The sequence below is a fragment of the Mustela lutreola genome, chromosome 6 (assembly GCF_030435805.1).
Source record: "Mustela lutreola isolate mMusLut2 chromosome 6, mMusLut2.pri, whole genome shotgun sequence".
Taxonomy (NCBI): Eukaryota; Metazoa; Chordata; class Mammalia; order Carnivora; family Mustelidae; genus Mustela; species Mustela lutreola.
Window position 1 is genome coordinate 102,761,016 of NC_081295.1, and position 27,581 is coordinate 102,788,596.

The 27,581-nt window shown below is 36.4% G+C and overlaps 1 protein-coding gene across 4 annotated transcripts in view; it reads right to left on the bottom strand.

The window, feature by feature from the left end:
* The window catches only part of COL21A1 (collagen type XXI alpha 1 chain), a 181,860-nt gene that overhangs the window by 61,600 nt on the left and 92,679 nt on the right, over positions 1-27,581 (bottom strand). For all 4 annotated transcript variants that reach the window (XM_059178294.1, XM_059178292.1, XM_059178293.1 and 1 more), the window contains 3 exons: positions 16,439-16,492; positions 16,294-16,347; positions 666-719 (listed from right to left, as the gene is read on the bottom strand). In XM_059178294.1, the coding sequence (XP_059034277.1) occupies positions 666-719; positions 16,294-16,347; positions 16,439-16,492 (162 nt within the window). The remainder of the gene's footprint in view (positions 1-665; positions 720-16,293; positions 16,348-16,438; positions 16,493-27,581) is intronic.

The window sequence follows — 27,581 nt, forward strand, 5'->3', positions numbered from 1 at the left end:
GTTGAAAAAAAAAAAGAACTTTAACTGAGGGTATTCGTTGAAAATAAAGTCTATCAGACGGGAGGTGGGGGATGGATGAAATAGGTGAAGGGAATTAAGAGTAAAATTTTGATGAGAACCAAGTAATGAGGTATAGAATTGCTGAATCACTGTATTGTGCACCTGAAACTAATATAACACTGTATGTCCAGTAACTGGAATTAAAATAATTGACTTTTAGAGAAATACAAAAATGTCTCTTTAAGTTTAAAGGAAATAAACACCAATTATAAACAAGGTTTAATGGCCAACATAAAATAAAATAGGAATAAAATAATTTAAATTTTATTTACAAAAGCCCTACATTTGAGGCTTTATGAAGAAAAACAGGAAAAATAAGGATAGCTGGAACTTTCACAGGGCCTAAAGTACAGGGCTTAGAATTAAAAGAATTTCCATATATTAAAACATACTTGTCAGTGTTTAAGTACCATAAAATTTGTGACTGGAAATTTTAAAGAAAATTTGTAAAAAGCTTTATGTAACTATGGTAGCAATCCAATCATTTACTTTATTATACTGCATATTTGAGCATTTACTTATAACACATTTGTAACATAAAGGACTTCTAATTTCAAATAAAATGCAAAATTAGTGAATATTAAAAGACTAGATTTTTTTTCAACCTTTAATCCTGGCATTCCATGAAGCCCAGGAAAACCAGGAAGTCCACGGTCACCCTGAAAATGAAACTAAAATTAATGGAAGAAAATATATTTCAGCCTAAAATATAACAAATTCTTTAGCTTCACCTTTGTCAAAATCTACTGGAAAAAAAAATCTTCGAACAGTTAAACACATATCTACATTAAAACCTTATCTCTATGAAAGATCAATCCTCATTTATCAGGGTTTCCTTTAGGATTAGAAAAAGAAAGTATTTTTGAGACTTAGGTGAAGTTTTTCCAGTTCTGTGAAAAATATTGTTGGTGTATATATATTTATATTTATATATTACTTATATATAAATATATTTATATATTTATTTAGATATCATTTATTTATTTATTTTGCTGTGCTTGGGGAGTGCAAGCATGAGCAGGAGGGAGAGGAGTAGAATGAGAGAGAGAGAGAGAGAGAGAGAGAGAGAGAATCCTAAGTAGGCTCAGGCTCAGTTTGGAGCCTAATGCAGAGCTCCATCTCAGGACCCTGAAATCATGATCTGAGTGATCAAGATCAAAATCAAGAGTTAATTGCTTAACCAACTAAGGTACCCTGTGCCCCAAATGCTCTTGGTATTTTAAGGAATTCTACTGAACCTGTAGATTGCTTTGGGTAATGTGGGCATTTTAACATTAATTCTTCTAGTCCTTGACTATAAAATATCTTTCCATTGTGTCATTATGAATTTATTTTATCAGTGTCTTATAGTTGTCAGAGTAAAGGTCTTTTATTTCCTAGGTTAAATCAAAAAACTTGAAAACAAATGAAAATGAAAACACAATGATCTAAAATTTTGGAGATGCAGCAAAAAAACTAGTAGTAGTACATGAACTCAATAGTGTTGTAGAATATAAAATTAATACCCAGAAATAAGTAGCATTTCTGTGCACTAATAATGAAGTAACAGAAAGAGAATTAAGAAAAGAATCACACAGTTGGACCAAAAAGAATGAAATACCTAGGTATAAACTTAACCAATGAAGTAAAAAAATCTATACTTTGAAAACTGTAATTCAATGTAATCCTTATCAAAATACCATCAACACTTTTTCAGAACTAGAAGAAATAATGCTAAAATTTGTATGAAACCACAAAAGACCCCAAAGATCCAAAGAAATCCTGAGATAGAAGAAAAAACCTGAAGATATCATACTTCCAGATTTCAAGATATACTACAAAGCTACAGTACTCAAAACTGTATGGTAGTGGCACAAAATAGAGAGCCAAGAAATAAACCCATTCTTATATGGTCAATTTATCTATAACAATGAAAGCAAGAATATACAATGGGGAAAAGAGAGTTTATTCAATAAATGGGGAAACCAAATAATTAACATGCAAAATAACGAAACTAGAATCCTTTTCAACACCATACACAAAAAATAAGCTCAAAGGATTAGAGACCTAAATGTGAAACCTGAGACCAGAAAAATTCTAGGAGAGCACAGGCAATAATGTCTCTGACACTTGTCATCACAACATTTTTCTGGATATGTCTGCTAAAGCAAAGGACAAAAAAGCAAAAATAAACTATTGGGACTTCATCAAAATAAAAAGGTTCTGCACAGCAAAGGAATTATCAATAAAACAAAAAGGCAACCTACTTAATGGGAGAAGATACTTGCAAATGATATATCCAATAAGGGGTTAATACTTTAAAAATATGAAGAACTTCAACAACTCAACACCAAAAAAAAATATGATTTTAAAATAGGTAGAGGACTTGAACATACATTTTTCCAAAGACATCCAGATGGCCAGCTGACACATGAAAGGATGCTAAACATCACTCATCATCAAGGAAATGCAAATCAAAACCACAATGAGGTATCACCACATACCTGTCAAAATGGCTAAAATCAAAAAGGTAAGAAATTAAAAGTATTGGCAAGGAAGTAAAAAAAAAAAAAAAAAGGTGGGGAGTGGAAATTGGCACAGTCACTGTGAAAAGCTTCCTCAAAAATTTAAAAAGAGAAATACAATATGATCTAAAATTCCACTACTAGGTATTTGCAGAAAGAAAACAAAAATGTAAAACAAAAAGATATACAGACCCTATGTTTATTTCAGCATAATTTATAACACCCAATATAGGGAAACAGCCCAAGTGTTCATCAATTAATGAATAGATGAAAAAAATGTGGCATGTACATATATGTACATACAATGGAATATTATACAGCCATAAAAAGAATATCTTGCCTTTTACAACAATATGGATGGACCTAGAGAGTATTATGCTAAGTGAAATAAGACTGAGAAAGACAGATACCATATGACTTCACTCAGATGTGGAATCTAAAACAAAACAAATCAACAGAAAGATGAAAGAGACCTATAAATTACAGAGAACAAACTGATGGCTGCCAAAGGGAAGAGGAATGAAGAGATGGTCAAGTGGGTGAAAGGCAGTTGTAGATATAGGATTCTAGTTATGAAATGAAAATGTCAAGGGAATAAAAGGCACAGCATAGGGAACAGAGTCAATGATATTATAATAATGACGGATGACAGCTATGCTTGTGGTGAGCACAGCATATCATACACAGACACCAAATTACTATATTGTACACCTGAAATTACTGTAGCAGCTATACTTAAGTAAAAATTTTTTAAATCTAAAATCTTATTTTTTTTAATTATTCACATATTTTAAAGAATGACCGAGTTATTGAATGGATAAAATCCTCCAAAGGCAGCTTTTTTCATTCTAAGCTTCCATATCTCTATAAACTCAAATCACCAGACCCCATGGTTACATTGCTACTGCATTTTCAGTTTCCAGCATTATCTACTGGCCTCCCACTGTGAAAGAAGGGATCGACCTCTAAAACCAACCAGCACCCTCTCCCCATCTCCACTTCTAGGAAACACAAATTCCCTTAGCTTTCTATGACAACATTGATTAAATCAATTGTTATCATTTCTGATACTAAGATTGACAACTAAACCATAAATATGCTGATTGTTTGCCTTTTCTTGCCCTACAAGTTAAAAATTGCCTGTTTTGGAAGGTGCAGGAGGTTGACTACTTATTTTCTTATAAATTTATTACAACATTGATCTCCAATCTCCAACTGTCAAAATCACTGAGAAATATACTCATATACGTTGAAACTTTGATATTCTTTGCCTTTTCTAGAGGCTTCTCATTTGTTTCAGTATACATTTGTTCTCCTGTTTATTTCCTTGTTAGGGTAATACATCATCCCATAGCTTCCTGAAAACGAATTCATGGAAGACCACTTTCTGAAATTTAAATTTCTGAAAACATCTTTATTCTGTTCACTTATGTAATTAATAATTCATAGACCTTTGAAGGCTCTGCTCCATTCCCTTCTTGACTTTAGTGATACTAGTGAGATATCTGAAGCCTTTCTGATTCTGATCACTTGTATATGACATTTTCTTTTGGTGGTTGTAGGGTTCTTCCCTCTCAGAAAGCATGTAGGATCTTCTGTTTTTAGTGTCTTACAATGTAAAATTGTACAATATTAAGCATAAATATGGTCATAATCATCCACTATGCTAAAACTATGGAAGACTTTTCATCCCTATGACCCCATGCTTACACATGTAGACTCCCACCACACACCCAAACTCCATCCACTTTTCACATACACAACCTTCCCTTAGCTACCTCTAAGCTACCTCTAAGTGCCTCTTTATTGGCTCTGAAGTCCCATCACTTCCTACCAACGAACACAATGGAAGCACCATCTATCAGGGGTTCTCCCTCCCTGAGGGCACTAATGACACTTTGTCCAAGTCTTCTGCTCAGGTCTTTTGCCAGTTTCTTCTGAGATTTTTTGCTGATCTTTAATTTTCCTAAGATCATTTTCTGGTTCTTGATGATCAGTTCATATGGAAGCTGATGATAAACTCTCAGCGAGTACAGTTCAATGACTGAAATTCTCCATATATGGTGTGGTTGGGTCATTTACCTAAATAGCTCTGGCTATCAGTGGATTCCCCATAGAAGGATCTTCTTTGCCTATAGTTGTAGTACAACTCCACCCTTTCTTTCCAGTCTAGAGACGTTCAGCTTTATACTCTCCAGATAGTAAACCTGTGTATCTTGCCAGGGTAGAAGAAAAGAGACTAACTTAACCACACAGAGGTTAGGAAGGAATAACAGGATCTCACTATTCTTAAAGAAATATTCAACCATGTTTCCATTTTTAATTTTTTTAAAGATTTCATTTATTTATTTATTTGTCAGAGAGAGAGACAGAGAGACAGGGAACACACAAGCAGAGGGAGTGGCAGGCTCCCTGCTGAGCATGGAGCCCAATGCTGGCCTAGATCCCAGGATTCTGGAATCGTGAACTGAGCCAAAGGCAGATGCTTAACTGACTGAACCACCCAGATATCCCCATGCTTCCATTTTTAGCTCTACCTTCTACTCACTTCCATTTTCAGAAATACTTGTATTACCATTTCCTAAGCCTTAGGGATGTGTGCACATGTGCACACATGCAAAAGGGATTCTCTCTCATATGAGTCATATCACTTTTTATTTTAAGATAGAGCTTCCTTGGGTCCTTTCAGATTCCAAAAATGTAGAGCTATTATCTTCTTTTTTTTATTCTGTCATTTAAGTTTTATTATTATAATTACTATTTCATGATTGTGGCTTTATGGGAGTTTAAGAGCAGAGAAAGTTAATGTGTATATTCTGCCCTTCACCTTCATCAAGAAGCTGCAGTAATTTATTGATGCTTAAACAGTAATATCCAGAGCACCTTCCACTGGGAGGCTTTAAACCTCCTGGACAGGGTTATTTCTATGACCTCTTGTGTAGGAGCGCTAATATTCATTCACTTATTCTGTTTTATCCTAAACCAATTTCATTCTTTATCCACTCTGGTTAATTGTAGGAAAATCTGGAAAGGTACTTATCTAACTAGACCAATACATTATTGACCTTCTTAATTTAAAAAAAAAAAAAACTTAATTTTAACAACTGATCTATTCCACATTGAGATATTCCTTTCCATTAGTGAAAGAATGGGAGGTATTATAAAATAAATTTTTACAGAGAGGGAACTGGGGCTGTGAGCCCAGGAATTCCCTCATCTTCTCCTATGATAACTGATGTCAAATAAGGAGTAAAAATGACATTATATTTTAGATTTATCTGTATTATGTTTGGTTCCTTTAATTTATCTATAAGTGTATGTAATATAAAAAGTATGCTAGGCTCACGGTTATATCCAAAAATCTGTTCACCTTATACTACCACAGAGAATTTTTTCTGGGCACACAGCTTCCCAAGTAGAGACTCTACTTCCCAGACTACTTTGCAGTTAAGCATGGCCACCTAACCAAGTCCTTGCTAACAGAATGTGTGTGTAGAGGACTGCAGCCCACAACTTCCACAGAATTTATTAAAGGGAGAGTTACTGCTACGACTTCTCTTTCCTCCTTCCCATCAGATTAGAATGGAAGAGAACACTCTAAGGGAGATCAGACCAACAAGAAGGAAAAACGAGAGTCTCTGGATAAGTACATAAATAACATGACGGGAGAAATAGACACTTCTTTCTCATTTACACCAGTGAGTTTTGGGGTTTGTTTCTGGTCTAAATAGGAAGAGTATGTTTTGTCTTGTAAAGAATGTCCTTCTCATGGGTAATAACTTTCCCTTGACCATCTTAATTTTCCACTAAGGATTAATAACAATCTGTGTATATATGAGGGAGACGGACAGAAGATCCACTAAAAGCCCTAACATTCTAGAGTTTATTAATCCCAAAATTCAGTAGTTTAACCCAAGAATATGAAAAAATAAAATAAAATTCAGGGGGAGATCAAGAGGTGCAATAAGAAACTGAATCATATTCTTTCCCCTACATGTAGACTCCCAATATGAGAACAAAAACCACTTCTTGATTTTTTTTTTTCCTTTTTGCTTGGGGCAGGAAGGAGTGGTAACCGTTTCTATAGAGAGAAAAGATTAAGTTAAGAAGACTACCTGAGCTAACTTTTTAGAAGCTGTGCTAAAATAACCTATTGATGGTGGGACTAGACAAAGATATACTCTTAATAAAATGGAATGTAGCTGGACAGTAAATACTTGATAGAAATACAGAAGGAAGAGGACAAACCAGGATTCCTTATTAAGGCTGAACAAAGTCTAAGAACTCCACTTTCTGGGTACATAGTACAGAAAACAGAATCTTCACATTTTAATTTACCAGAGATAACAAATCTCAGATGAAGTGAGAAGACTGGGAGCATTCATTCACACTGGAACAGAAAAATAAAAACCTGGACAAAGCTATCCTTACGTGCATAAGCAAGATTTCTAAGTAAAATACAAAAGCATGGAATAGATATTAACATGGAGAAAACTTTAGTTAGAAAATTTTTGAGGAATACTGAAACAATATCTACAAAATACAGAACACAAGAAAGTGTTACCCAAATACAGTAAACCTCTGAAGAATTCAGGGGTTGGGGGCTGACCTCCATGCAATTGAAAATCCACATGTAACTTCTCCATCTCCAAAAACTTAACAACTAATACTCTACTGTTAACTAGAAGTCTTATGAATAACACAAATGATTAACACATAAATTTTATGATATGTGTATTATATTGTCTTCTTATAATGAAGGAAGCTAAAGAAAAGAAAATGTTATTAGGAAAGTAAAGAAAATATGTTTACAGTATTATGCTGTATTTTGTTGAAAAAAATCCAGATATAAGTGGACCTGTGAACTTCAAACTCATGTTGTTCACTCAAGTTATATCCAAGGTTTAAAACAAAGAAGTGGTAAAGTTAAGCCAAAATCTCCACAATGAGTATATAAGGCAAAAGGCAAATAAACACTCCTGTGTTGGTCATCTGCTACTGTAATATAGCTTCAACTATGTTAATTAACACAAAAACTGGTATGCTAGAAAAAGGAGGCTGCCAAAACAACAGTATTAAAAATTATATATGGCAGTGGCTTTGGGGCTAGGTAGTGAACAGGGAAAACAATAATTAGATGTTTGAAAAATGATGATTCATTTAATAAATGGTAAATATCTTAAAAAAAAAAAAACTTTGCTGGTAATACTTGCAAAGGCAAATAATGCATCAAATGGACTTAGACCTAGAGGTAAAGAACTGAGAAAACAGAATGTTGGTATCATGAATTGGTTACTATCATGAATTGATTGGTATTGGCTGCTTGCAAAAGGCACTATAAAAGAAAGAAGCCCAGAAAAGAATCATTTGATTTTCAAGTAGTAACTAAAAGGAACAGACGAAGTACAAAAGTCCTGGGATTGGAAGACACAACTTTTTTTTTTCCTCATCTTTAACAGATAAATGATGAAACTGGAGAAGACATTTAAAAGAAGTTCAATTAAAACAACCTCTGGGAAGAACCAAATCAAAGATGTGGCCACAAATACTATTTTTTTTTTTCACAAATACTGTTCTTAAATCCTCTGAATCAATGATGGTCGGTCCAAAAATCCTTTCAAGATGGACAGAATGGCTCAAGGAAAAAAAAAAAAAAAAACCCACACAACAACAACTAAGAGTGCAATGGATGTCTGATAAGTTTAAGTCACCTATCATTAATTATTAGTAGTTAATAAATTAGTGTATAGAGGGCCATAACTAAAACAAAGGCTATGGGTGCTGCTATTGGCTGGAATCAAAAGTCAAAGATACAAAATCACAAATATCCACCTGCTGTTGAGAGAGTTGTACTACCAAAGCAGCCATAAACCTGTAGCTACAAGAGACTGTGCTTGAAACTTAAAAAAAAAAAAAGTCACCCAACAGCACCACTACTTTTCATGTTTTTCTAGCCAGTTTTGACTAGCCAATGAATTTAGACAAAATGTAGAAATAAGAAGTTAAAAACTAGAAGGAAGAAAAAGGACAATCTTATGTATGTTCATACATCTACTATGCCAATATACCTAATACCCTAAATCATAGATTATGTAGTCAATTCCTGCTTTAAAAAAAAAAAAGATAATATGCAAAAATGTTTTATATATAAATAATAACCAATATGAAAATATATTAAAGAAAAGTTTCCATTTATAATAGAAACAAAGGAGATAAAAATTCCCAGATATAAACTTAGGTAATATTAGAAGACTATGTGAAAAAAAAATCAATGCTATTTCACTGAGTTTCAAGACTGAAATAAAAAGGTAAATAAATCATGATCTTAAATGGAAAAACTCAGTATTGAAATTATGTCAATGATTCTATAACAAATCCATAAAAGGAGTCCTAATCAAAATATGAGTAGGAATTTCTTAAAAACTAAAGAAAAGATACTGAGCTTTATCTGGAAAAATAAGCATATAAGAATAGCCAGGAAAATTTTGATTCTAAAGAATAATGAGGAACTACTAGGCCTGCCAACATTAAATCATATTATGAAGTGACAACAATTAAGAACAATTTGGTGTTGGAGAGGATGTAGACAGATAAATGGAACAAAATGGAAAGCCAAAAACACAAACCCATATGAAAATGGAAATTTAGGGGTAACGAGGAGATTCCAAATATATGGAGAAAAAAGTGATGATTCCATAAATATTGTTGTGGCAACTGACTATCCATTTGGGAAAAGAGAGGGAAAAATATAAATGCTCATATAACTTCACTCCAAATACCAAAGTTATAAAGATTAAAACATAAAATAACAAAAGTCTAAAAGTAGAGTTATTACCTACAAAATGTTGGAATGTGGAACCCTTTTACATAGACACAGAAAAGAAAAAATGAAAAAATCTACACATACATAAAAATTTAAACCTTATGTATGGCTAAAATTTCCAAGACCAAGTCAAAACACATAATAAAAACCAGGAAAAAATATTTTCATACCATATAGGAAATCTATAAAAATCGATTTTTAAAAAGATTAATAGCCCAATACAAAGCCATAAAAAGATATGACTAAAAAGGAAATGATAGAGAATTAACAAAATGCCCAAAACTCACATAACAAGGTACTTTACCTTACTAATAAAGAAATGCAAACCAAACCAATACTATTTTTAACTGGTACTGGTAAAAATTAGAAACTTTAATGAAACTCAGTGCTGATAAGAGTGTGAGGAAAGACATTTTCACATGCTTGTTGGGAGAGTACAAACTTACTGGAAGTTAAATAGGCAATTTGTATCAGAGTTAATTATGCATTTTACCCTTTGATCCTATAATCAATTCCAGTTCCAGAAAATATTCCTATGGATATACTTAGAAAAATTTACTAACACATACACACACACACACACACACACACAGTGCAACATCTTAAGAACCACAGCATCCCTAAATTATAGATTTCTTAAATTGGTTAGGGACAGCCCATATAGTATATAGATGTGATTAACCTGCTGAAGGTTACTTTCTTGAGGCCTCTTTCAATTTTGCACGGCCCTACAGCTTAGAGAGAATTTTATTCAACTTCCTTGGCACTTAACAGCTATGTTTTTTGTTGTTGTTGTTGTTGTCGTTGTAGTATTTAAGATTTATTTATTTATTTGACAGAGAGATAGAGAGATAGAGCACAAGTAAGTAGAGCAGCAGGCAGAAGGAGAAGCAGTCTCTCCACTGAGCAGGGAATCTGACGAGGGGCTCAATTCCAGGACCCTGGGATGGTGATCTGAGCCGAAGGCAGGCACTTAATGGACTGAGCAACGCAGGCACCCCAACAACTGACTCTCTTGACAACACTGTGTACATGTTATGTGTTTTATTAGATCCCAACTTCTTGGAGGAAAAATCCATTCTGATTTTTTTCCAATTTTTATTTAGTAGATATGACCACCATTTACCAATACCCCAATTCTCTCCACTTCCAAGCATATAGGGGAATCATACATTGCTGACTCTTGAACTTGGTGTGGTTTATAAAATTTGCCCTGGCTAATTAAAGATGAATAGAAGTAGTTTAAAAACCACTGTCTGATTCTCCACATACCTGCTCCTATAAGTAGTTATGATCTAGATGGTGGAACTTCTATCAGCCTAAGTCTCCATGTGAGGAAAAGAGGGACCTGTCACTGCTGCTAATAAATGCGTAGCCTGATGAGCAATAAACTTTTCTTTATTTTGAGATACAGGCATTTGGAATTTATTTGTTACTGCAGAATATACTACTCTATCTTCAGCCGGTGCCTTGCTTGTGATTAATGATAACTTGCTGAATATGCAAAATATTTTCATTTTCTAAAATACAGTAAACACTTTTGAGTCTTCCAAAATATTTCAACTAAACAGTTATTTTGAGGAGTCACACTCCTGGATCCATCTGACCTCACAAGAGATTAGAAGCAAAGCTAATCCAAGATTTACAGGGAGATGGTTTCATTTCCACAGATGCCTCCAAAGCTTTCATGACTGATGAATATCCTTTACCAGCTTATCTATCCCATGATTTGGTCTAGAATCATAGTCTCCAAAGTAAGGTCAAGTCAGGACAGTTGGGTGGCTCAGCTGGTTAAATGACCGACTCTTGATTTCAGCTCAGGTCATGATCTCAGGATCATGAGATCAAGCCCTGCATGGGGCTCCCCACTCAGCAAAGAGTCTGCTTGAGATTCTCCCTCTCCTTCTGCTCCTCCCCTTAACTGGTGCATGTATGCTCTCTCTCTCTCCCTCTAAAATAAATAAATCTCTGAGAAGCAAACTAAGGGTTTTGGAGGGGAGGTGGGGGTTAGGTAAGCCTGGTGGTGGGTACTATGGAGGGCATGTATTGCATGGAGCACTGGGTGTGCTGCATAAACAATGAATGCTGGAACACTGAAAAGAAATAAAATCAAATGGAAAAAAATAAATACACGCCTAGAAGACTTTTACTACAACGATTCTACAATTCAAATTCACCTAACACATCTTAGTTGTTCTTTCTCCTTTCATTTTGAAACAAATATTAAGTCTTTCGAGGCTCAGGCAATGATTTATTGGGAATTATTTCAATTTACTAAAATGTTTCCTCTCTTTAATGCAATGATGGGCAATCCCCTTGGGTTTGGAGATCATCGCTGAATTATTCAGGCCTAGAAAACAGGTAGATTCCTGAGCTTCCAGAACAGGGTCACTCCCATAGCTTCTTAGTGACCACAGACAGAGTCTATCCAAAGTGAAGATGAGAAGTGGAATTTAGAACCAACAAAATATGAAGCACTCTCTAAAAATTCAATGAAAGTTTTAAGTTTTCCAGTGATGCCAGTAGAGAAAAAGATAACAGGACAGAAAAAGGCATAGCAGCCAACAAATGAGTCAGGACATGGAATTAATGTTTCTTTTCCATAGGCTAAGATGCTGAATCCATTACAGATCCTTAAAAGAAAAGAAGTTGAAAGATCAGTGGTTACCAAGACATTGTAAAAGTACTCACCGAAGTAATAAGCACTTGGGTACACATAGGTCAGCACCCCATGGACAGAATAGACACTTAACAAAACTTGACTTCAGAGACTATTCAGGGAAGGCACAATTAGTGCTGCTTTGGAAGAAAAGCCTCTGAGAAAAGGGTAGAGGAAAGAAGGAAAATGTGGTACTACCCCTTCCATAAAAAGTAGAAGTTCTTCTGAAAATCCCTGGCTTCAACAACAATTCCACAGTTTCTTCAGATTCAAATGCAGCGAAATATTTCATCAGAAAACAGAATGTATATGTATGTGTCTGTATTTAATATTTTTATTCTATTAACTATAACTGGTTATATCAATATACTACTATTTTTAAAGATGCCTTTTACTTGTTTGTGAGAGAGAGAGAGCATGTGCACGCGCCATGTGGGAGCCAGCACAAGTGGAGGGAGAGGCAGAGGGAAAGAATCCCAAGCAGAGTCTGTGCTGAGGAGGCGCAGAGCCAACACGGGGCTGAGGCAGGGCTTGATCCCATGACCCTGAGATCATGACCTGAGCTGAAACCAAGAGTCCGATGCTTAACAGACTGAGCTACCCAGGTGCCCCTCAATATATTAATAGGCTTAACACCAATATTTGTATTTATATATTTAACACATAAATTTATATTCATGTAAGTTTATATTTAATAATATAACAAATAGACTCTATTAAGGAAGGAAAAGAAGGCATAGGACTGACTGAACCCTGAAATACTCCAACATGTAGAGAACGGATAGAGAAGATATAAGTAAAAGGTGAATTCAAAGGCCAACCAATAACCTGTAACTTTATTAAGTCTCCCTTTCTTGTGCCCCTTAAACTCCAAGCACACCCACACCAGCATTTGGGCCTTTGCGCTGCGGTGTTATCAGAAAACTACATTACCCTCCCTTTTTGAGAAGGAAGATAAAAGTGGCCACTTTACTAAGCCAATTCTATTTCTTCCTCCCATGTCATTCTTGGCTTTGTTTTAATTTTTTAAGGTTGTTTTGTTGTTGTTGTTGTTTGTTTGTTTTTGTCTTCAGACACTATGGAAATAAAACCACTGATACTAAGTTTAATAAGTTAATAAGTTAATACTAATATATATAATACATATAATTTTATATATAAGTTAATACTAATATATATGATATATGTTATATATAATATATAAGTTAATACTAATATGTATAATATAATATATATAATTATATATAATATAAGTTAATACTAATATACTAAGTTTTAGCATATTCCCTAATAAAACTTTCAGCTTGGTCTTTTATTACTGTTCTCTCAGCATGTACACTGGAATTCCCTAATTATAACTGACTATATAAATCACTGTCATACCACTTAATCTTTGGACTTCAGAAGTGCAACAATGAAAATAAAGGATTTACTTCAGTGAGGAAGCCTCATTTATCACATCATACTCTTGTATGTATGCCAAAGACAATGGGAAACAGATCTTGAAGGAACAATTTAAATGGTAAATGATCTAATGAGGAAATTAAACAAAATGTGTAGTTTGCTCCATAATGAGACCTTGGATATATTAGCGTATTTTATTTCTTAATCCCAGAAAAACCAAGTGATAAATTTGTACAAAGTCTAAAAAAAAATTATTACTACCTCCCATGTGTTCAGAATTGAATTTCCTATAAAAAAGGTTTCATAATCAACTCAAAAACCCATAAATGCATGCCAGTTATTCAACTCAGCCTAAGTAAATTTTAACAAAATATATTTCTTTCAGTGATTTAAATATATGGGTTTCCTTAAAGCTGAAGAAGTGTTTTGAAGTACTTTTTCTTAAATTCCAAATAACTTTAAAACATATTATAAAATGAGTTACCAACTGAAGACCATTTGGTGAATAAGTGCTCCTTTTTAATTTTGTAAATTCAGGAGGGGGGGGAACCTGCGAAACCTATACACATTTTATTGTCTGATACGTAGGAACAAATGTTGAAGTCAGCAAGAAAGTGCATGTAGTTTTAATTATCTTAAGTGGAAACTCCTACAATGGGAGTGTTCAGAAGAAATCCACAAGATGGAAATGATTCTGGGAAAAGATCCTAATGGAGAACAGCGTGTGGAACCATCTCTGAGAGGCCACTGTGTGATGCCTGGAAAAAATGTCCTGCATTGCCCCAAGTCAAAGTCTCCTCAGGGGTCTACTTTTCAACCCTCCTATTTCTGAATATGAAGAAACTATATCCTAGAGGAAGAACTGAGGAAACATCTCTAACTTATTCAGTGATTGCAATCCAGGTAAGGAACGTTCTAAAGCCGCATGGAATGTGAGGAGGAAATGTAGATGGCACAGCGCATAGTGATTCTGGGCTCACAGTGACTCTGCCAGATCAGACTTTATGCACTAAGAACAAATTTCAGAGAAAAAGCAACTCTGGGTGAAACTAGACTGAAAACAGAAACCTTCATAGAAACATACACTTTATTTTATTCAACAAAATGTATGCCTTTGTAAAACTTAGGCACTTCTGTTCTGGAGAGAGTACAACGACCCCAAAACAAGAGAGCAATTAAAGATGTGACTAAGCAAATTGCTGTTATTCCTTTACTTTCAAAGAGACACTTTACTCTTATTCTTTTTAAGGTGAATAAAAACCCTCCTTTTTATAACTGGTCTCTAAAACCCAAGTAAAAGGGAAAAATAGATAAATGTATTCATTTATCCATTCATAGATATATTCACTCATATACACATACTTTTATGAAACCCCTGCCATCCCCCAATCAGGGTAAGTGAGAATGTTAAACAGCAGTGATCCAGGGTGCCTGGGTGGCTCACTGAGTTAAGTACCTGTCTTTGGCTCAAGATGCAAGGGTCCTGGCATGCCCACATCAGTCTCCCTGTGCAGGGGGGAGCCTGCTTCCCCCTCTTCCTCTGCGCCTCCCCCTGCTCATGCTCTCCTCTCCTCTCTTTCTTGCTCTGCACACTCTCTCTCCAATAAATGAATAAAATCTTAGAAAGAAAGAAAAAGAAAAGAGCAGTGGTCCCGTAGACTAGAATTTAGGTGAGGTGTCTGACACATGGTCTCCTCAGGACAGATATCCTCATGCTCCCAGGGACATCCCCAGTTCACCTGGCAGAGGTCAGGCAATCTCTCTCAACATCCCCACAGCATGAAAATATAAGACGTCTGCCATTCCTGCATATGGGGCAAGCTCCCTATCAACTCTCAAGAGGTATCTCCATCATTTAAAATAGGCAGATTTCTCTGTGGCTAAAAAAAGACTCCTTCACAAGAAACCAATGAAGGAATCACCATTGTGTCGATGAAAAAAATAAGACTCAAAGACATTAAGCAACCTGCCCAAGAACAAGTAACTTCAAAGTGGCAGATACATCATTAGATCTGCCAGAGATCCAACCTTTCAAGATTACTTTACCAGCTACAATTTTCTGCAAACAACGTAAGCAGCCACAAAAACCTAAAATGGATACAGGTTAGGATCAGAACTTCTCAGATGTGAAAATAGTGCACACTATCTTAAAAAGGTAATATTTAGCAAGGATTAATTAGAAAATTAGTACAGGCTTTTATCAGGAGCAAACACCAGAATGCCTTCACAGACCTTATAAACACAACTGTGCTTTAAGCTAACAAATCAACATGGGATCTGAGCAAACAGAGTTGGGCATCTTGGATGTGGACCAGCTACCAGGGCCAGTAGGTCTTGATGGCTCTGGATCCTTGGGGAGGTACTGATATATTGAACATATTTAAAGATGATGTACTTCAATAGGAAGCTTGCCAAATCTCAGAGTTGTGAAAAAGGAGAGTCAGCAGTAAATATACCCACTGAAGCCCTAAGGAAAAAGCGCAGTAAGACTAAGCCAATAGACCACCTGCCAGATGAGTATCCATTATGGAGAAGGACACATGGGTATGGGGCTACCCGTGGCTAATAGGAACACATTTCATCCACAAGGGAGAGAACATAGCATCAGAGCAATGTCAATACCTGTTCTGTGTCACGGTGGTCATCCAGTGACAATCAATTTCATCTAGTGATAAAAGCCCCGCTATGAGCTTTATTGGCCAATGACCACCGACCATGAGCCCACAAATCTTGGAATTCTCCAAGGTGAATGCTACTGAATGGGAGTCACCATAGGTGACATTCTTGGTTTTCCTTGAATGAACCAAAGCCAATTGGACACATTTTTGTTTGTATGCATTTACCTTTTCACCATCTCTCCCTGGTTCTCCTTTGTAACCTGGTGGTCCTGGAACTCCCTAAATCAAACACAGAATAAAATTCTGTTAATTATGTTTTTTGGTTCACTAGAAATGGTGATTCTTTAGTGTGTGTCTATGAATCACATACTTGTATTCCTGGAGATCCTGGGACACCTGGTGATCCTGCAACTCCCTGATATCCCTAAAGAAAAGCAAACACAAAATAATTAGTATTTCAACATACAAAAAGCAGTCTTCCGTTTCAGGATTCACCCTTGACTGTCTTACACTTAAGACTTCACTGGGTGACCGCTTAAGAAACAAAAATAACAAAGTTTCAAATGTTGAATGTGGAATTAATATCTTCGGTCTTTAGGAAAAGGTCTTAAATATCTCCAGATTAATAAAAATACCCAGATATGTTTCAGTGACAAGGAAGGCTCTGGGATGCAAATACAGAGCCAATATTCTCAGCTCCTAAAAAAATGTTTTGCACATAGAAACATATTCAACATAGTCAAGAGAAAAACATGCAAGATTGGAGGATTACACTAATGTAATCCATTTTTAAACTACCAGACTAATGGCCATTTGAGTTAATCTCTGGAATAAATTAAAACTTGATAAATGTTATTCTTCAGGGTAAGTCTATAACAGCCTTTGGGACTGCTCCTTTTGGAAAGCAGCTGCTGTTAACCCCACGAGCGTGGTTTGACATGTCTCCTCCACCTCCCAATGCTGAGCTGTCTGCTGAAGTGAGGGTCCCTTTCAACTTCACTGCTTCTTACATATCCCTCCAGACAGTGGACCTGTGGTACAATAGCAAGGCTTCTTCAGACAAGGCAAGCTATTCATTCTTCACTCAGCATATGGCAATTAAACTCCCAAACAAACTTGCAGGCCCAGAACATTTGTCTAGGTTACTCAGGGTCATGTCAAATTGACTTGAACCACCTGGCACCTGCAAATACATTTCTCTCTCTTATTTAGATTCCCCCCGTCTCAGATCTTACTGCTTGGATATGGCTTTCTGTTGTCAGCCGTATAAAACAGATCTCGTTAGTGTTTCCAATTACATCTTCATTGTTAAATCCAAAAGCTTAATTTCCATGTGGCTATTTATGGCTGGTTTTTGTATTCACCCACTTGCTTGTCAGCACATTTTTAGCTGTCATTTTAGACACAGCACAACTCCCTGCTTTCCCACTCCCATTTTCAAATACTTCTTTTACTATTCTTTGCTAGCTCTAATAACACCAGTAACAATAATCGTGTTTGTCTCCGCAACAGCAGTCCTAGATTGTTTTTCTCCTTTTACACTCACTCGTATTTCTTTCTTTTTTTTTTTTTTTTAAAGATTCTATTTATTTATTTGACAGGGAGAGATCACAAGTAGGCAGAGAGGCAGATAACGAGAGAGGAGGAAGCAGGCTCCCGGCTGAGCAGAGAGCCCGACGCAGGGCTCAATCTCAGGACTCCGGGATCATGACCTGAGCCGAAGGCAGAGGCTTTAACCCACTGAGCCACCCAGGCGCCCCCACACTCGTATTTCTTATTCTGTAAAATGTTCCCAGTTACTCTCCATATGAGAGACTATATAAGTTCCAGCACCAACTACGATGCTTTCCTTCATACCCCATTCAGTTTTTCACAGAGTGTATCATTACCCTTTCTCCAGGATTTCTCACACAAATACTCCTGAGTCCATTGCAAATGTTAAACACTTTATTTCATCTGTGAATGAGTCTCAAAATGAATCCCTCCATACACCACATGCCATACAAAACCACCTGCAGTATTCAGACCCAAAATCTGTCTCTGGGCAGCCACTGTCTCTGTGTCCTGGGATTAGGTGATAGGAAAAACCCAGTCCGATTCATTTCTATATTTCCAACACTGAACAGAGCATTCGGCAATTTTTTGTTAATCAAACTTTGGACAAATTTACCTTTGAGTCATGCACACTGCACTGAGAAAAATCTCTTTCCCCAAGGAACCAGGTTATGTTTATGCTGCTACCAGTAGCAAACTGAAGCTTTTAGTAATGCCATGTGGTTCCTGTTCTCAAGATCAAAGTCAACACGGTTTGCTCAGCCTTTTATCTTTATGACTCCAGTAACCACTGAATCTCTTTCCTTCAACCACTTCGCGATCAGATAGGTCTGGAATTAAATGGCAATTCTGTCGCTGCTAGGATATTGCCCAAATGGAGTATGGTTACTTATAATTGCCACCCCTTAGGAATACACTGGGTCTTTTGAAACCCTGTAGGCACTCTCTTGATAGTCTGACATGATACACAACAGGCTATTGTAATTGGGAGAAATAATAAGAGCAATGATTTATACAGTATTTGTCATGTTCCAGATTAAGTACTTCACATATATTAATTCACTTAACCCTCACAACCACCCTAATGCAGGGTCTATATTATCCCTATTTTCAGATGAGAAGTTACTTAATCACATAAGATTAAGTAACTTGCCCAAAGATAGACAGCTAGGAAGTTGACAGAGCCAATGGGAATACCCTCTATCAGAAAATGCTTCATGGTAGATCCTATCTTATGATTCTAGAATAATTAATGAGATCTTTCAAAGCACAAAATGCAAGGCTTTTAAATTGCTTAGAATCCTGAGTGCCCAAAGAAAAGGAATGTTCATCTAATTCCTCAAAAGAAAGTTACCATGGAGATTGGCTATTTACCAAAATGACCGGTCATCTGCAAAGTTCACTGTAATGAATTGTTCTTTTTCACAATTTTTCAAAAGTTAAGCCAAATGTCATATCAGCTTTATTACTTTGTTCACAAAACGAATCTTTTGTAGAAGATCAAAAACTGTACTCTTCTTCGAAGTTAATATGATCCATTTGTTAGAGAGGACACATCACATTTCAATGGATTAAAGCAACGTGGAGATACCCCAGACTGTGTTCCCAGCTCACCTCTGACTCATAATGTGACCTCAGGCAGAGTGATCAAATCCCCAAATCCTGGGAGGCAACTCAATAAAGTGGAAAGACAATGAATTTTGAAATTGGAAGACCCTGGGCTGAATTTTTGCTCCTCCCTTTACTTTCTACAGAATTTTGGCTAAGTGACTTTGCCTAGTTAAGCCTCAGTTTCTTACCATAGACCAGGATAACAGTGCCCACTTCACTTCTGAAAACAAACAAATGAGAGTCACAGGTGAAAATGCCTGTCAGAGGCTAGGAACTCATATGTGAGCCTCTTTGTATCTTCTTCAGACTCAATGACTTTCGTACAAAACCATGAGAACTCTCCTGCAAACTCTTATTCTGTAGCCTTAATGGGCACCATTAGTACCTGAGGAATGGCAGATCCAGTCATCAAGATTTTGATTTAACTCTTTTTCAACATTCATATAGATCTAATGGCGTATATGTGAACAAGTCTTCAGTGTGCTTTAAAAAGGCCATATTTGTTTGTCTTTGGAAGAACTGCAATAATAAATGCTTCTCACAATCAACCAGGTTGATTTTTTTTTTAACTTACAATGAGATGCATTCTTGAAAACTTAGTTATATATAGAAATTCAAAGATTTTTTTTAGAAGCTAGGGGAAGCATGATTAGCAACAAAATAAAGAAAAACCAAAACCACATCCAAGCTGGGGGATCCCAGGGCAAATCACCAGAAGAAACTGGATGAAATTCAGAAAAACAAATTTTGGACTAAAAATCAGGAAAATAAAGGTTAATAGGGAGGAATATTACAGCACAGAACAATTTCCAAGAGGTGCAAAAACTAAACACTGGCTGACTCATAGCAGGGTACACTTAAACAAGAAAAATGCCCTGAAACAGGAAAAATGATAAGCTTTCCTTACAACTTACTGAGTTTTTATTTTTCTTAATACACATGCTTCTGTGTTTTCCAGTAGGAGTGCCATTTTCACATGATCTTTGATCAATACTGTCTAACACTGATTTTGCTATTTTGCAATTATTAGCAGATCCAAATACCCACCCTACCCCCATGTGCAAGACTTCTGACAGTAAAGTCTTTTCCATGTTCACAGAAAGTTTCTTTGTAAATGAGTCATTTTTTAGGAAAAAAATATTCTCACTGCCAAATTGTAGGGTTGAAGAATACAGAATCAATTTAATTTTCCTCCATGATTCATAGTTACAATGCTCCAGGAAAGATGTATAGCATTGAAATGGAAATTAAAGAAATAAAACTTATCCTGTGAGCAAGGGTCACAGTCTCTTCTGAGCCCAATTCTAATCAGACCATAAATTATCCTGCCAACCTCAGTATATAGATCTTCTTAAGTAGCAAGGAAGATAAAGTAATTGATTTCCTTTAAGTATTCTAAACTCTAAAAATGATTATAAAATCCAGAGAAATCAGTTTGGATGTCACTCTTCTTTTTGAAATTTAAGAATGTGATTCAAAATTTATTCTATTACATAATTTTCTTTTAAGTTTTCCAAAATTCCCACAGATACCCTTCAAACACAGCCAGGGTAACTAAGTAACCAAAATCCAGTGTATATTTTTAATGTTCACTGTGGATTCTTCTTGCCATTGGCACTCTTTATAGCCCTACACAACCAAATCCCCAAAATATTCTTAAATCTCAGTCTTTTCATGTATAGCTAATATAGAAACTAGTTTATTTACCCCTAACCCAACTGTTAATCAAGTAGTGTGTGTGTCTGAACTGACTGCTCAAATTACTTGACTAATAATAGATCCCAGTAACAGAGGTAAAATTATACCTGAGCTAAGTTCTAAGAAAGACACTATGGGAGGCAAAGAGCAGACAGGGAAGCTTTCTGGAACGACAAGCACAAAGGAACACTCAGGAAGCACAGTGCAGAACAATTCCTTGAAGAATTTAATGTACAAATAGTACTATGTAATATCTACACACACACCATTATTATATATACTATCTATACTATATTTTAAAAAATAAGTAGTCTATTTAAGAGGCCCATGAGGAAAACATGGAGAAATTCATACATGAGATTTACACATAGGGAGGGTTGGGGGAAAAAAATTAGTCAACTAAGCTTTGTCTAGGAAAGCTTTACAGGAAAGTTTTAAATTATACTTTGTTATAGAAAAGATAAAATGCCCAAGTATAAGATGATTCATTTGAGGCAAATGGCCCATATTTCAGTCTACCAGTGAGCCTCTCATGAGGGATGTATGCGTCCGTTTGTGTAAGTTTTATGGTACTGGGAGACAATAAGACAATGAAGCTTTCTGCTAAAGGAATCCAAAATGAGGTGAAGTGAGAGCTCAGGTAGAAACTGTTTTCTCTAGACAAATGTTTCATACACTTCATCATTAAGCCACCTCTTATAATTCTATTTTCCAAGTTAAATAACAGCCATTCCTTTGGCTTGTAACCTCATGTACCCCATTTTCCAGGTCTTAATCTTCATGGCACTCAGCCCCAAACTCCCCACAGCTCTTAAACTGTTGAGTCCACAACTGGCACCATATTCAGTTAAGAGTCTGAAGGAGAAAAACATAAAAACTTGTCCCATGAGTCCTATTGGTCTACTATTAATTATTCACCTCCTGTCAAGCTTACTCTGCAAGCCTAAATTCTAGTTTTCTTCCCCTTCTTCTTTTTCTCTACCATCATTCTCAACCATTTTGAAACAGCATCTTTCACTTGGCTTACACCTAAGATTTAGTCAATTCTCCCCCCACAGACATTCTTTTGAGTTCTTACTCTTGTCCCCATTTCTCTCTTCTAAATGAAATCCAAGTCCTACAAATCCCTAAGGTATAGCAGGTTAAACCAAATCTAACACTTCAGAAGAACGACTGTCATCTTGCTTAATATAGATGTTATATATTTACTAACAATGCCAAAAATTGCATCAGCCCTTCAGGCAGCCCCATTAAAAATGCTGGTCCCTTTTCACCAATGTTAAACTTAAATAACATGTCCCAGACAAGTAAGAACCATACGTTCATTTGGGTTGAATTTCACTATATTAGAGTAGCCATTCTCCAACTTTGCCAAATCCGTTTGGATCTTCATGTCACCCCAAATGCCAAAATAAATTTCAGAAGTGAAATCGAGAATTAAAAATTCTTAAAAATCATATTAAAGTAAATGAATAGAGTAATAGTAAAAAAAAAAAAAAAAGAAAAAAGAAAAAAAAGAAAAGAAAAGAAAAAAAACACTAGAAAAAATAACCAAGCATTTAACTGTAAGAAAATTTTACATTGCTACAAGTTAAAAACTATAAACCAAATAAATAATTAGAAGAAACATTTACAACATATATGTCAAAGGATTAATTCTTTTAATCCTTTAGTGTAGGAAGCTCTTACTAATCAACTGATTAACATTCAAAATACTATCACTCATATAGAAAATGGGTAAAGGACAAGAAAGGACACTTTATAAAAAAGGAACTCACCCTGAATGTCAGACTTCTATATTCAACTACCACCTAAAATTTCTACCTGAACAGGGGCACTGGGATGGCTCAGTGAATGTTGCATGCAACTCTTAATCTTAGGGTTGTGGATTTGAGTCCTACATTGGGTGTAGAGATTACTTTAAAAAAAAAAAAAATCTTAAAAAAATTTCTCTGCTTAGCCATCTGACAAAAATTTAACATATCCTAAACCAAACTCTTGATTTCCCTTGCCCAAGTTTTTCTATTCTTCCTTCCACAACTCACTGAGTCTCCTTTGACTCCTCTCCTATAAACTCGTGCATTACATCATCAAACCCTATCATATCTAACTTCAAAATACCCCCAGGAAGTCAGCAGTTCTCTTTACCTCACTACTTACCATCCTGATTCTAGCTGCAATCATCTTGTTCCTGGATTATTTCAAGAGCTTCTGGACTCATCTCTCTGGTTTTTGTCCTCATCGCCCCAAAATCTATTCTCAACTAAGAAGTCAGAGTAATCATTTAAAAAATATAAGTTACATCACTTCAATTCAGACCCTCCAGTGGCTTCTGAGTTCACTCCAACCAAAAGCCAAAGTCATCACAATGGCCTAAAGAATTCTACTCCATCTCCCTTCCTTTCTCCCTCTTACCTACCCAACTTCACCTCCTACTAACCTGCCCCACCCCTCTCTCTTTGTGTTTGATAAAATCATCTACCTTTGAAATTCTCCCATCTGTACTGACTACCACTTTTGTATGGTTTAACCATCCACAGAGAAAGCTAGCCACTTTCTGGAATCTCTAGACTAGACGGGGTACACCAAGGGGTGTGGGAACAAAGAGAGTCACTGCATCACAGAGTGTGGCCCACTGACCAATCTACACTTCTATCTATCCTATCAGTAGCAGTGTGGTATCAGTCTTCCAGAATCACTTAAGGGCAATAACATGAAAATTCACCTCCAGAATCTGACAGTTTTAATCTAGCTTACCTTTCTCCCTTAGCAAATATGATGGCTTTAATGGAATCTTAGAAAATTAGCACTGGAGAGAACATGGGCCTCATCTGGCACCATCTTCTCATTTCCCAGACAAAAAAACTGAGACCCTTGAAAACAAAGCAATTTTTAAAAACAAAGCAGAAGGCAAAACAACCCCTGATCTCTCTAACAACCAGTGAGGCCTTTGGTTTGAGAAAAGTAATTTAGTTCATGAAGACTAATTAATAATGACTAAAAACAGAAATAAGCACTACAAAAATATAATCTTCTACAAAATCATAAAATAGTTCTAGTATATGTTTTCATATACTAGATGGCCTTTAAAAAAAAAAATCAATGCCATAACAGTGCAATGCTTTTACTAATAGTACTTTCTCCAAATTACCTGCGGGATATATGAATATTTCCCCTGCCTCTCTCTCTCTATAACGATATAATAGCAAAACAGTAATATTCTCAGACAGTGCTGTTAGAAATCATTTCACTGATAAAGAAATGAGAAAGGACAGGAAGAATTTGAAACTAGCTCTTTAATTTTGTTTGAAGGCATTTTCCTTGTGAAAATTAGTATTTCTCCAGAATGGAATAATTTCCTATTTAAAGCTTCAGTTGACTTGGCCTGGTTATAATGTGAAAGAGATTCAAACTGCTTATTGAAGGGGATTGCACAGAACCAAATCCAAACAAAGCAGAATTCCCTTCGAATTGTTCCATCCAAGTTTCCCTGGTCCAGATGGCTTCAATAGCCAGCCAGAGACTCCACCCACACCTTCCCACTCCCGCTGTGCACTGGCCCTGGACACACACTAATGACCCTCAGCTGTTCTGGCTCCCAGACTCATTTTCTTTTCCTGCCTGGCCACCCAACCTCCTATCTCCTACAGAGACAAAGGAAAGAGGGAAAGGGAGACACTTAGGAAAAATCATATCTTTGGGTAAATGGGATTTGCACTAATGAATCAGTTTCTTATTGCTGCTGTAAGAAATTATCCCAAACATAATGGCTTAAAACGACACACACATTCTGCTGGTCAGAAAGGCAACACAGCCTTAGGGAGCTAAACTCATGATGTCAATGGGACTGCATTCCTTCTGGAGGTTCTAGAAGATGTGTTCCTTCCATTTACCAGCTTCTGGATACTGCAGACATTCCTTGGCTCATGGTCACCTCATCCTGATCTCTGCTTCTGTCATTACATCTCCTCCTCTGACTCTGATGCTCCTGCCTCCCTCTTATAAGGATCCTTGTGATTATACCAGGCCACTCAGATAAATTTCTACACAGTAATTTCTGTATCTCAAGATCCTTGATTTTAGCATATATGCAAAATTCCTAGTCTAACATATTCACAGGTGTTAAGATTAGGAGGTGGACATTCTCTTTGCTCTTTCTCTCACATCAGGTATGCCTAATAGCATCTAACATCTAATATCAGGTACTACAAAGCTATACCTATGTCAACAGGTAAAATCATATACACAAACACATATATATGTAGTGAATACGATGAGATAACAAGTCTATTATAGATGAAATAAAAGTCATAGAGTAATATCCATGATTATTATATCAGGCTTATTACAACTAAATTCCAGTACTTTGTTCAGGCAAAATATTTAAGGAGGAAAAAAAAAAAAAAAAAAGCACATTAGAGCCAATGGCCTATGAAGGGCTTGCTCACTACTCACTGCCATATACTGCCCAAAACTTTTCACCTCCAAGACACCCAAAGCCTAAATAATTTAGTAGTGCTGTCAGAGGAGGTCTTCAGGCAGGCAAGGGCTCACACTCGTAAAACTCCTCCCACCCAGAGTGATTAGGGGAGAACCCACACAGGGCCTCAGGCAGTGTCTTCAGTGGGAGGAAGGAGGTGCAGTGAGAGAGTCTAACCAAGTCACATGACACTTCAAGTTAAAGTGAGAAAAGGATGAGATATAAGGAACCACGAGGAAAATGCTGGCAGGAACAGGAAGTTAAAGATAAAGGCAAAGAGGAGATGTTAGTTTAGAACCTATTTGTTTCATTCAATTCAAATAGAAGTAGTCTGATAATAAATTTTTCTTCTTCTTTCCTGCAAATCACTACCTGGCCACTTCCACCCTTATCCGCTTGGCCTTTTACCCCACATAAAGGTCCATATTATACCAATGCCCTCCAACCTGCCCCAGGATTTTCTTCCTGAAAATGCCCCTAATCTCCCAAATTACTGATTTTTTTCCCTTCTGCCTCATTGTCACCATCATAAAACCGTGTTATAACATCTCCCATTTCTTAAAAGACCCTCCTTTTATCCCACATCCAAATCATGCAACTGCTCCATATAGCTGATCCACATTCTACCCCTCAGAGAAAGCTTCCATATTGACAGTCATCATTTTATCTCATACTCTCCCTTGAACCTATTTCAATCTGGTTTTTGTACCCACCCTCCCTACCCCATTTGTCAATGGCTTCAATACCTCCATAAAGCAAATCCAGTGGTCTATGCATAGAGCTCATTTTTCTCAATGTCTTGGCAACAATGACACAACTGAGCACTCTCTTCTTGAAATGCATACTTTACCTGGCTTCACGGATGCAGCTCTCTGTTGGTTTACCTCCTACTTCACTGGTCTTTCTTTCCCAGCTTTTTTGGCTGCATTCTCACCCTCCTTTTCTCTTTTTCCTCTGAAGACAGCCTGAAGTTCAGTCCACTGCCCCCTTCTCTTCTCCACTTTTCTGTGGTTGCTCTCTAAAGGATCTCATTCACTCTGGTGGCTCAGATAGTATGATCTACACACTAGGAAGTCCCAACTATGTATTTTCATTCTCAAACATATTCCTGAACTCAAGATTCCTTTCTCTAGAATCCCAGGAGATACTAGGGGCACTCCAGGAGACAACAAGGGCTCACACTCGTAAAACTCTGTCTAGCTCAGTAAGCTGTTCACACAGAGATGTCTAGCTCACTGCTGTCTAGCTCAGTAAGCTGTTCACACAGAGATCCTCTGAGTCTTCCCTGACTCTTTCTCTCGTGCCTCACATCTAATTTGACAGCTAACTCTGGCCAGCTTTACATTAAAAAAATAATCCAGAATACGACCTCCTATTTTCCCTTTCATATCTCTCTAGTCCAAGCCACTTTTACTTCTCCCTTAGAATCCTAAAATAACCTGCTTCCACTCTTGCCCTACATAATCTACTCTCTGATATTTATATGTATCTTTCTAAAACATAACCCAGGTCAAGTCCCTTCCTATCCCCAAATTCCCAAAAGTACTGCCATCACACATAGACTGCACTGTCTCAGGGACTAACAAGCTCCTGTATCATGATGGTTGGCGTACTGATGGTTTAACATTAGTCTGTGGTTCCTTCATTCCTTAAACTTTACTGCCTCAGAATACAAACCTTTCCATATTTTATAGCAAGAGGTTAAATGTCTCATGATAAAGAAAATTCCTTAGTGGTGCCTGGGGTGTTCAGTCAGTTAAGCATCCAACTCTTGATTTTGCCTCAGGTCATGAGTCCAGAGTTGTGAGATCAAGCCCTGCATCTGTCTCCACACTGGGCATGGAGCCTGCTTAAGATTCTCTCTCTCTCTGCCCCTCCCCACTTTCTCTCTTGAAAAAAAATATCTTAGGAGATACTTTTGTGGTGACCATTATTTAGCATTTAAAGGCAAACTCCTAATGTTTATTTACTGTTATAAACATGTTGAGAGCTAACCTGAAAATATTCACCTAGAAAGCCCTAAAGTGTATGTGCTTTATGTTTCCTTAATTCAAAACTGTTCCTAAAGTTCTCTTGAAACTTAGAGGATACTATTTTTGTTCAGATTATAAGCATATATGTCCTCACAAAATATCTTTCAAAAAGAATTTTTTGAAAACTTCCATAGACA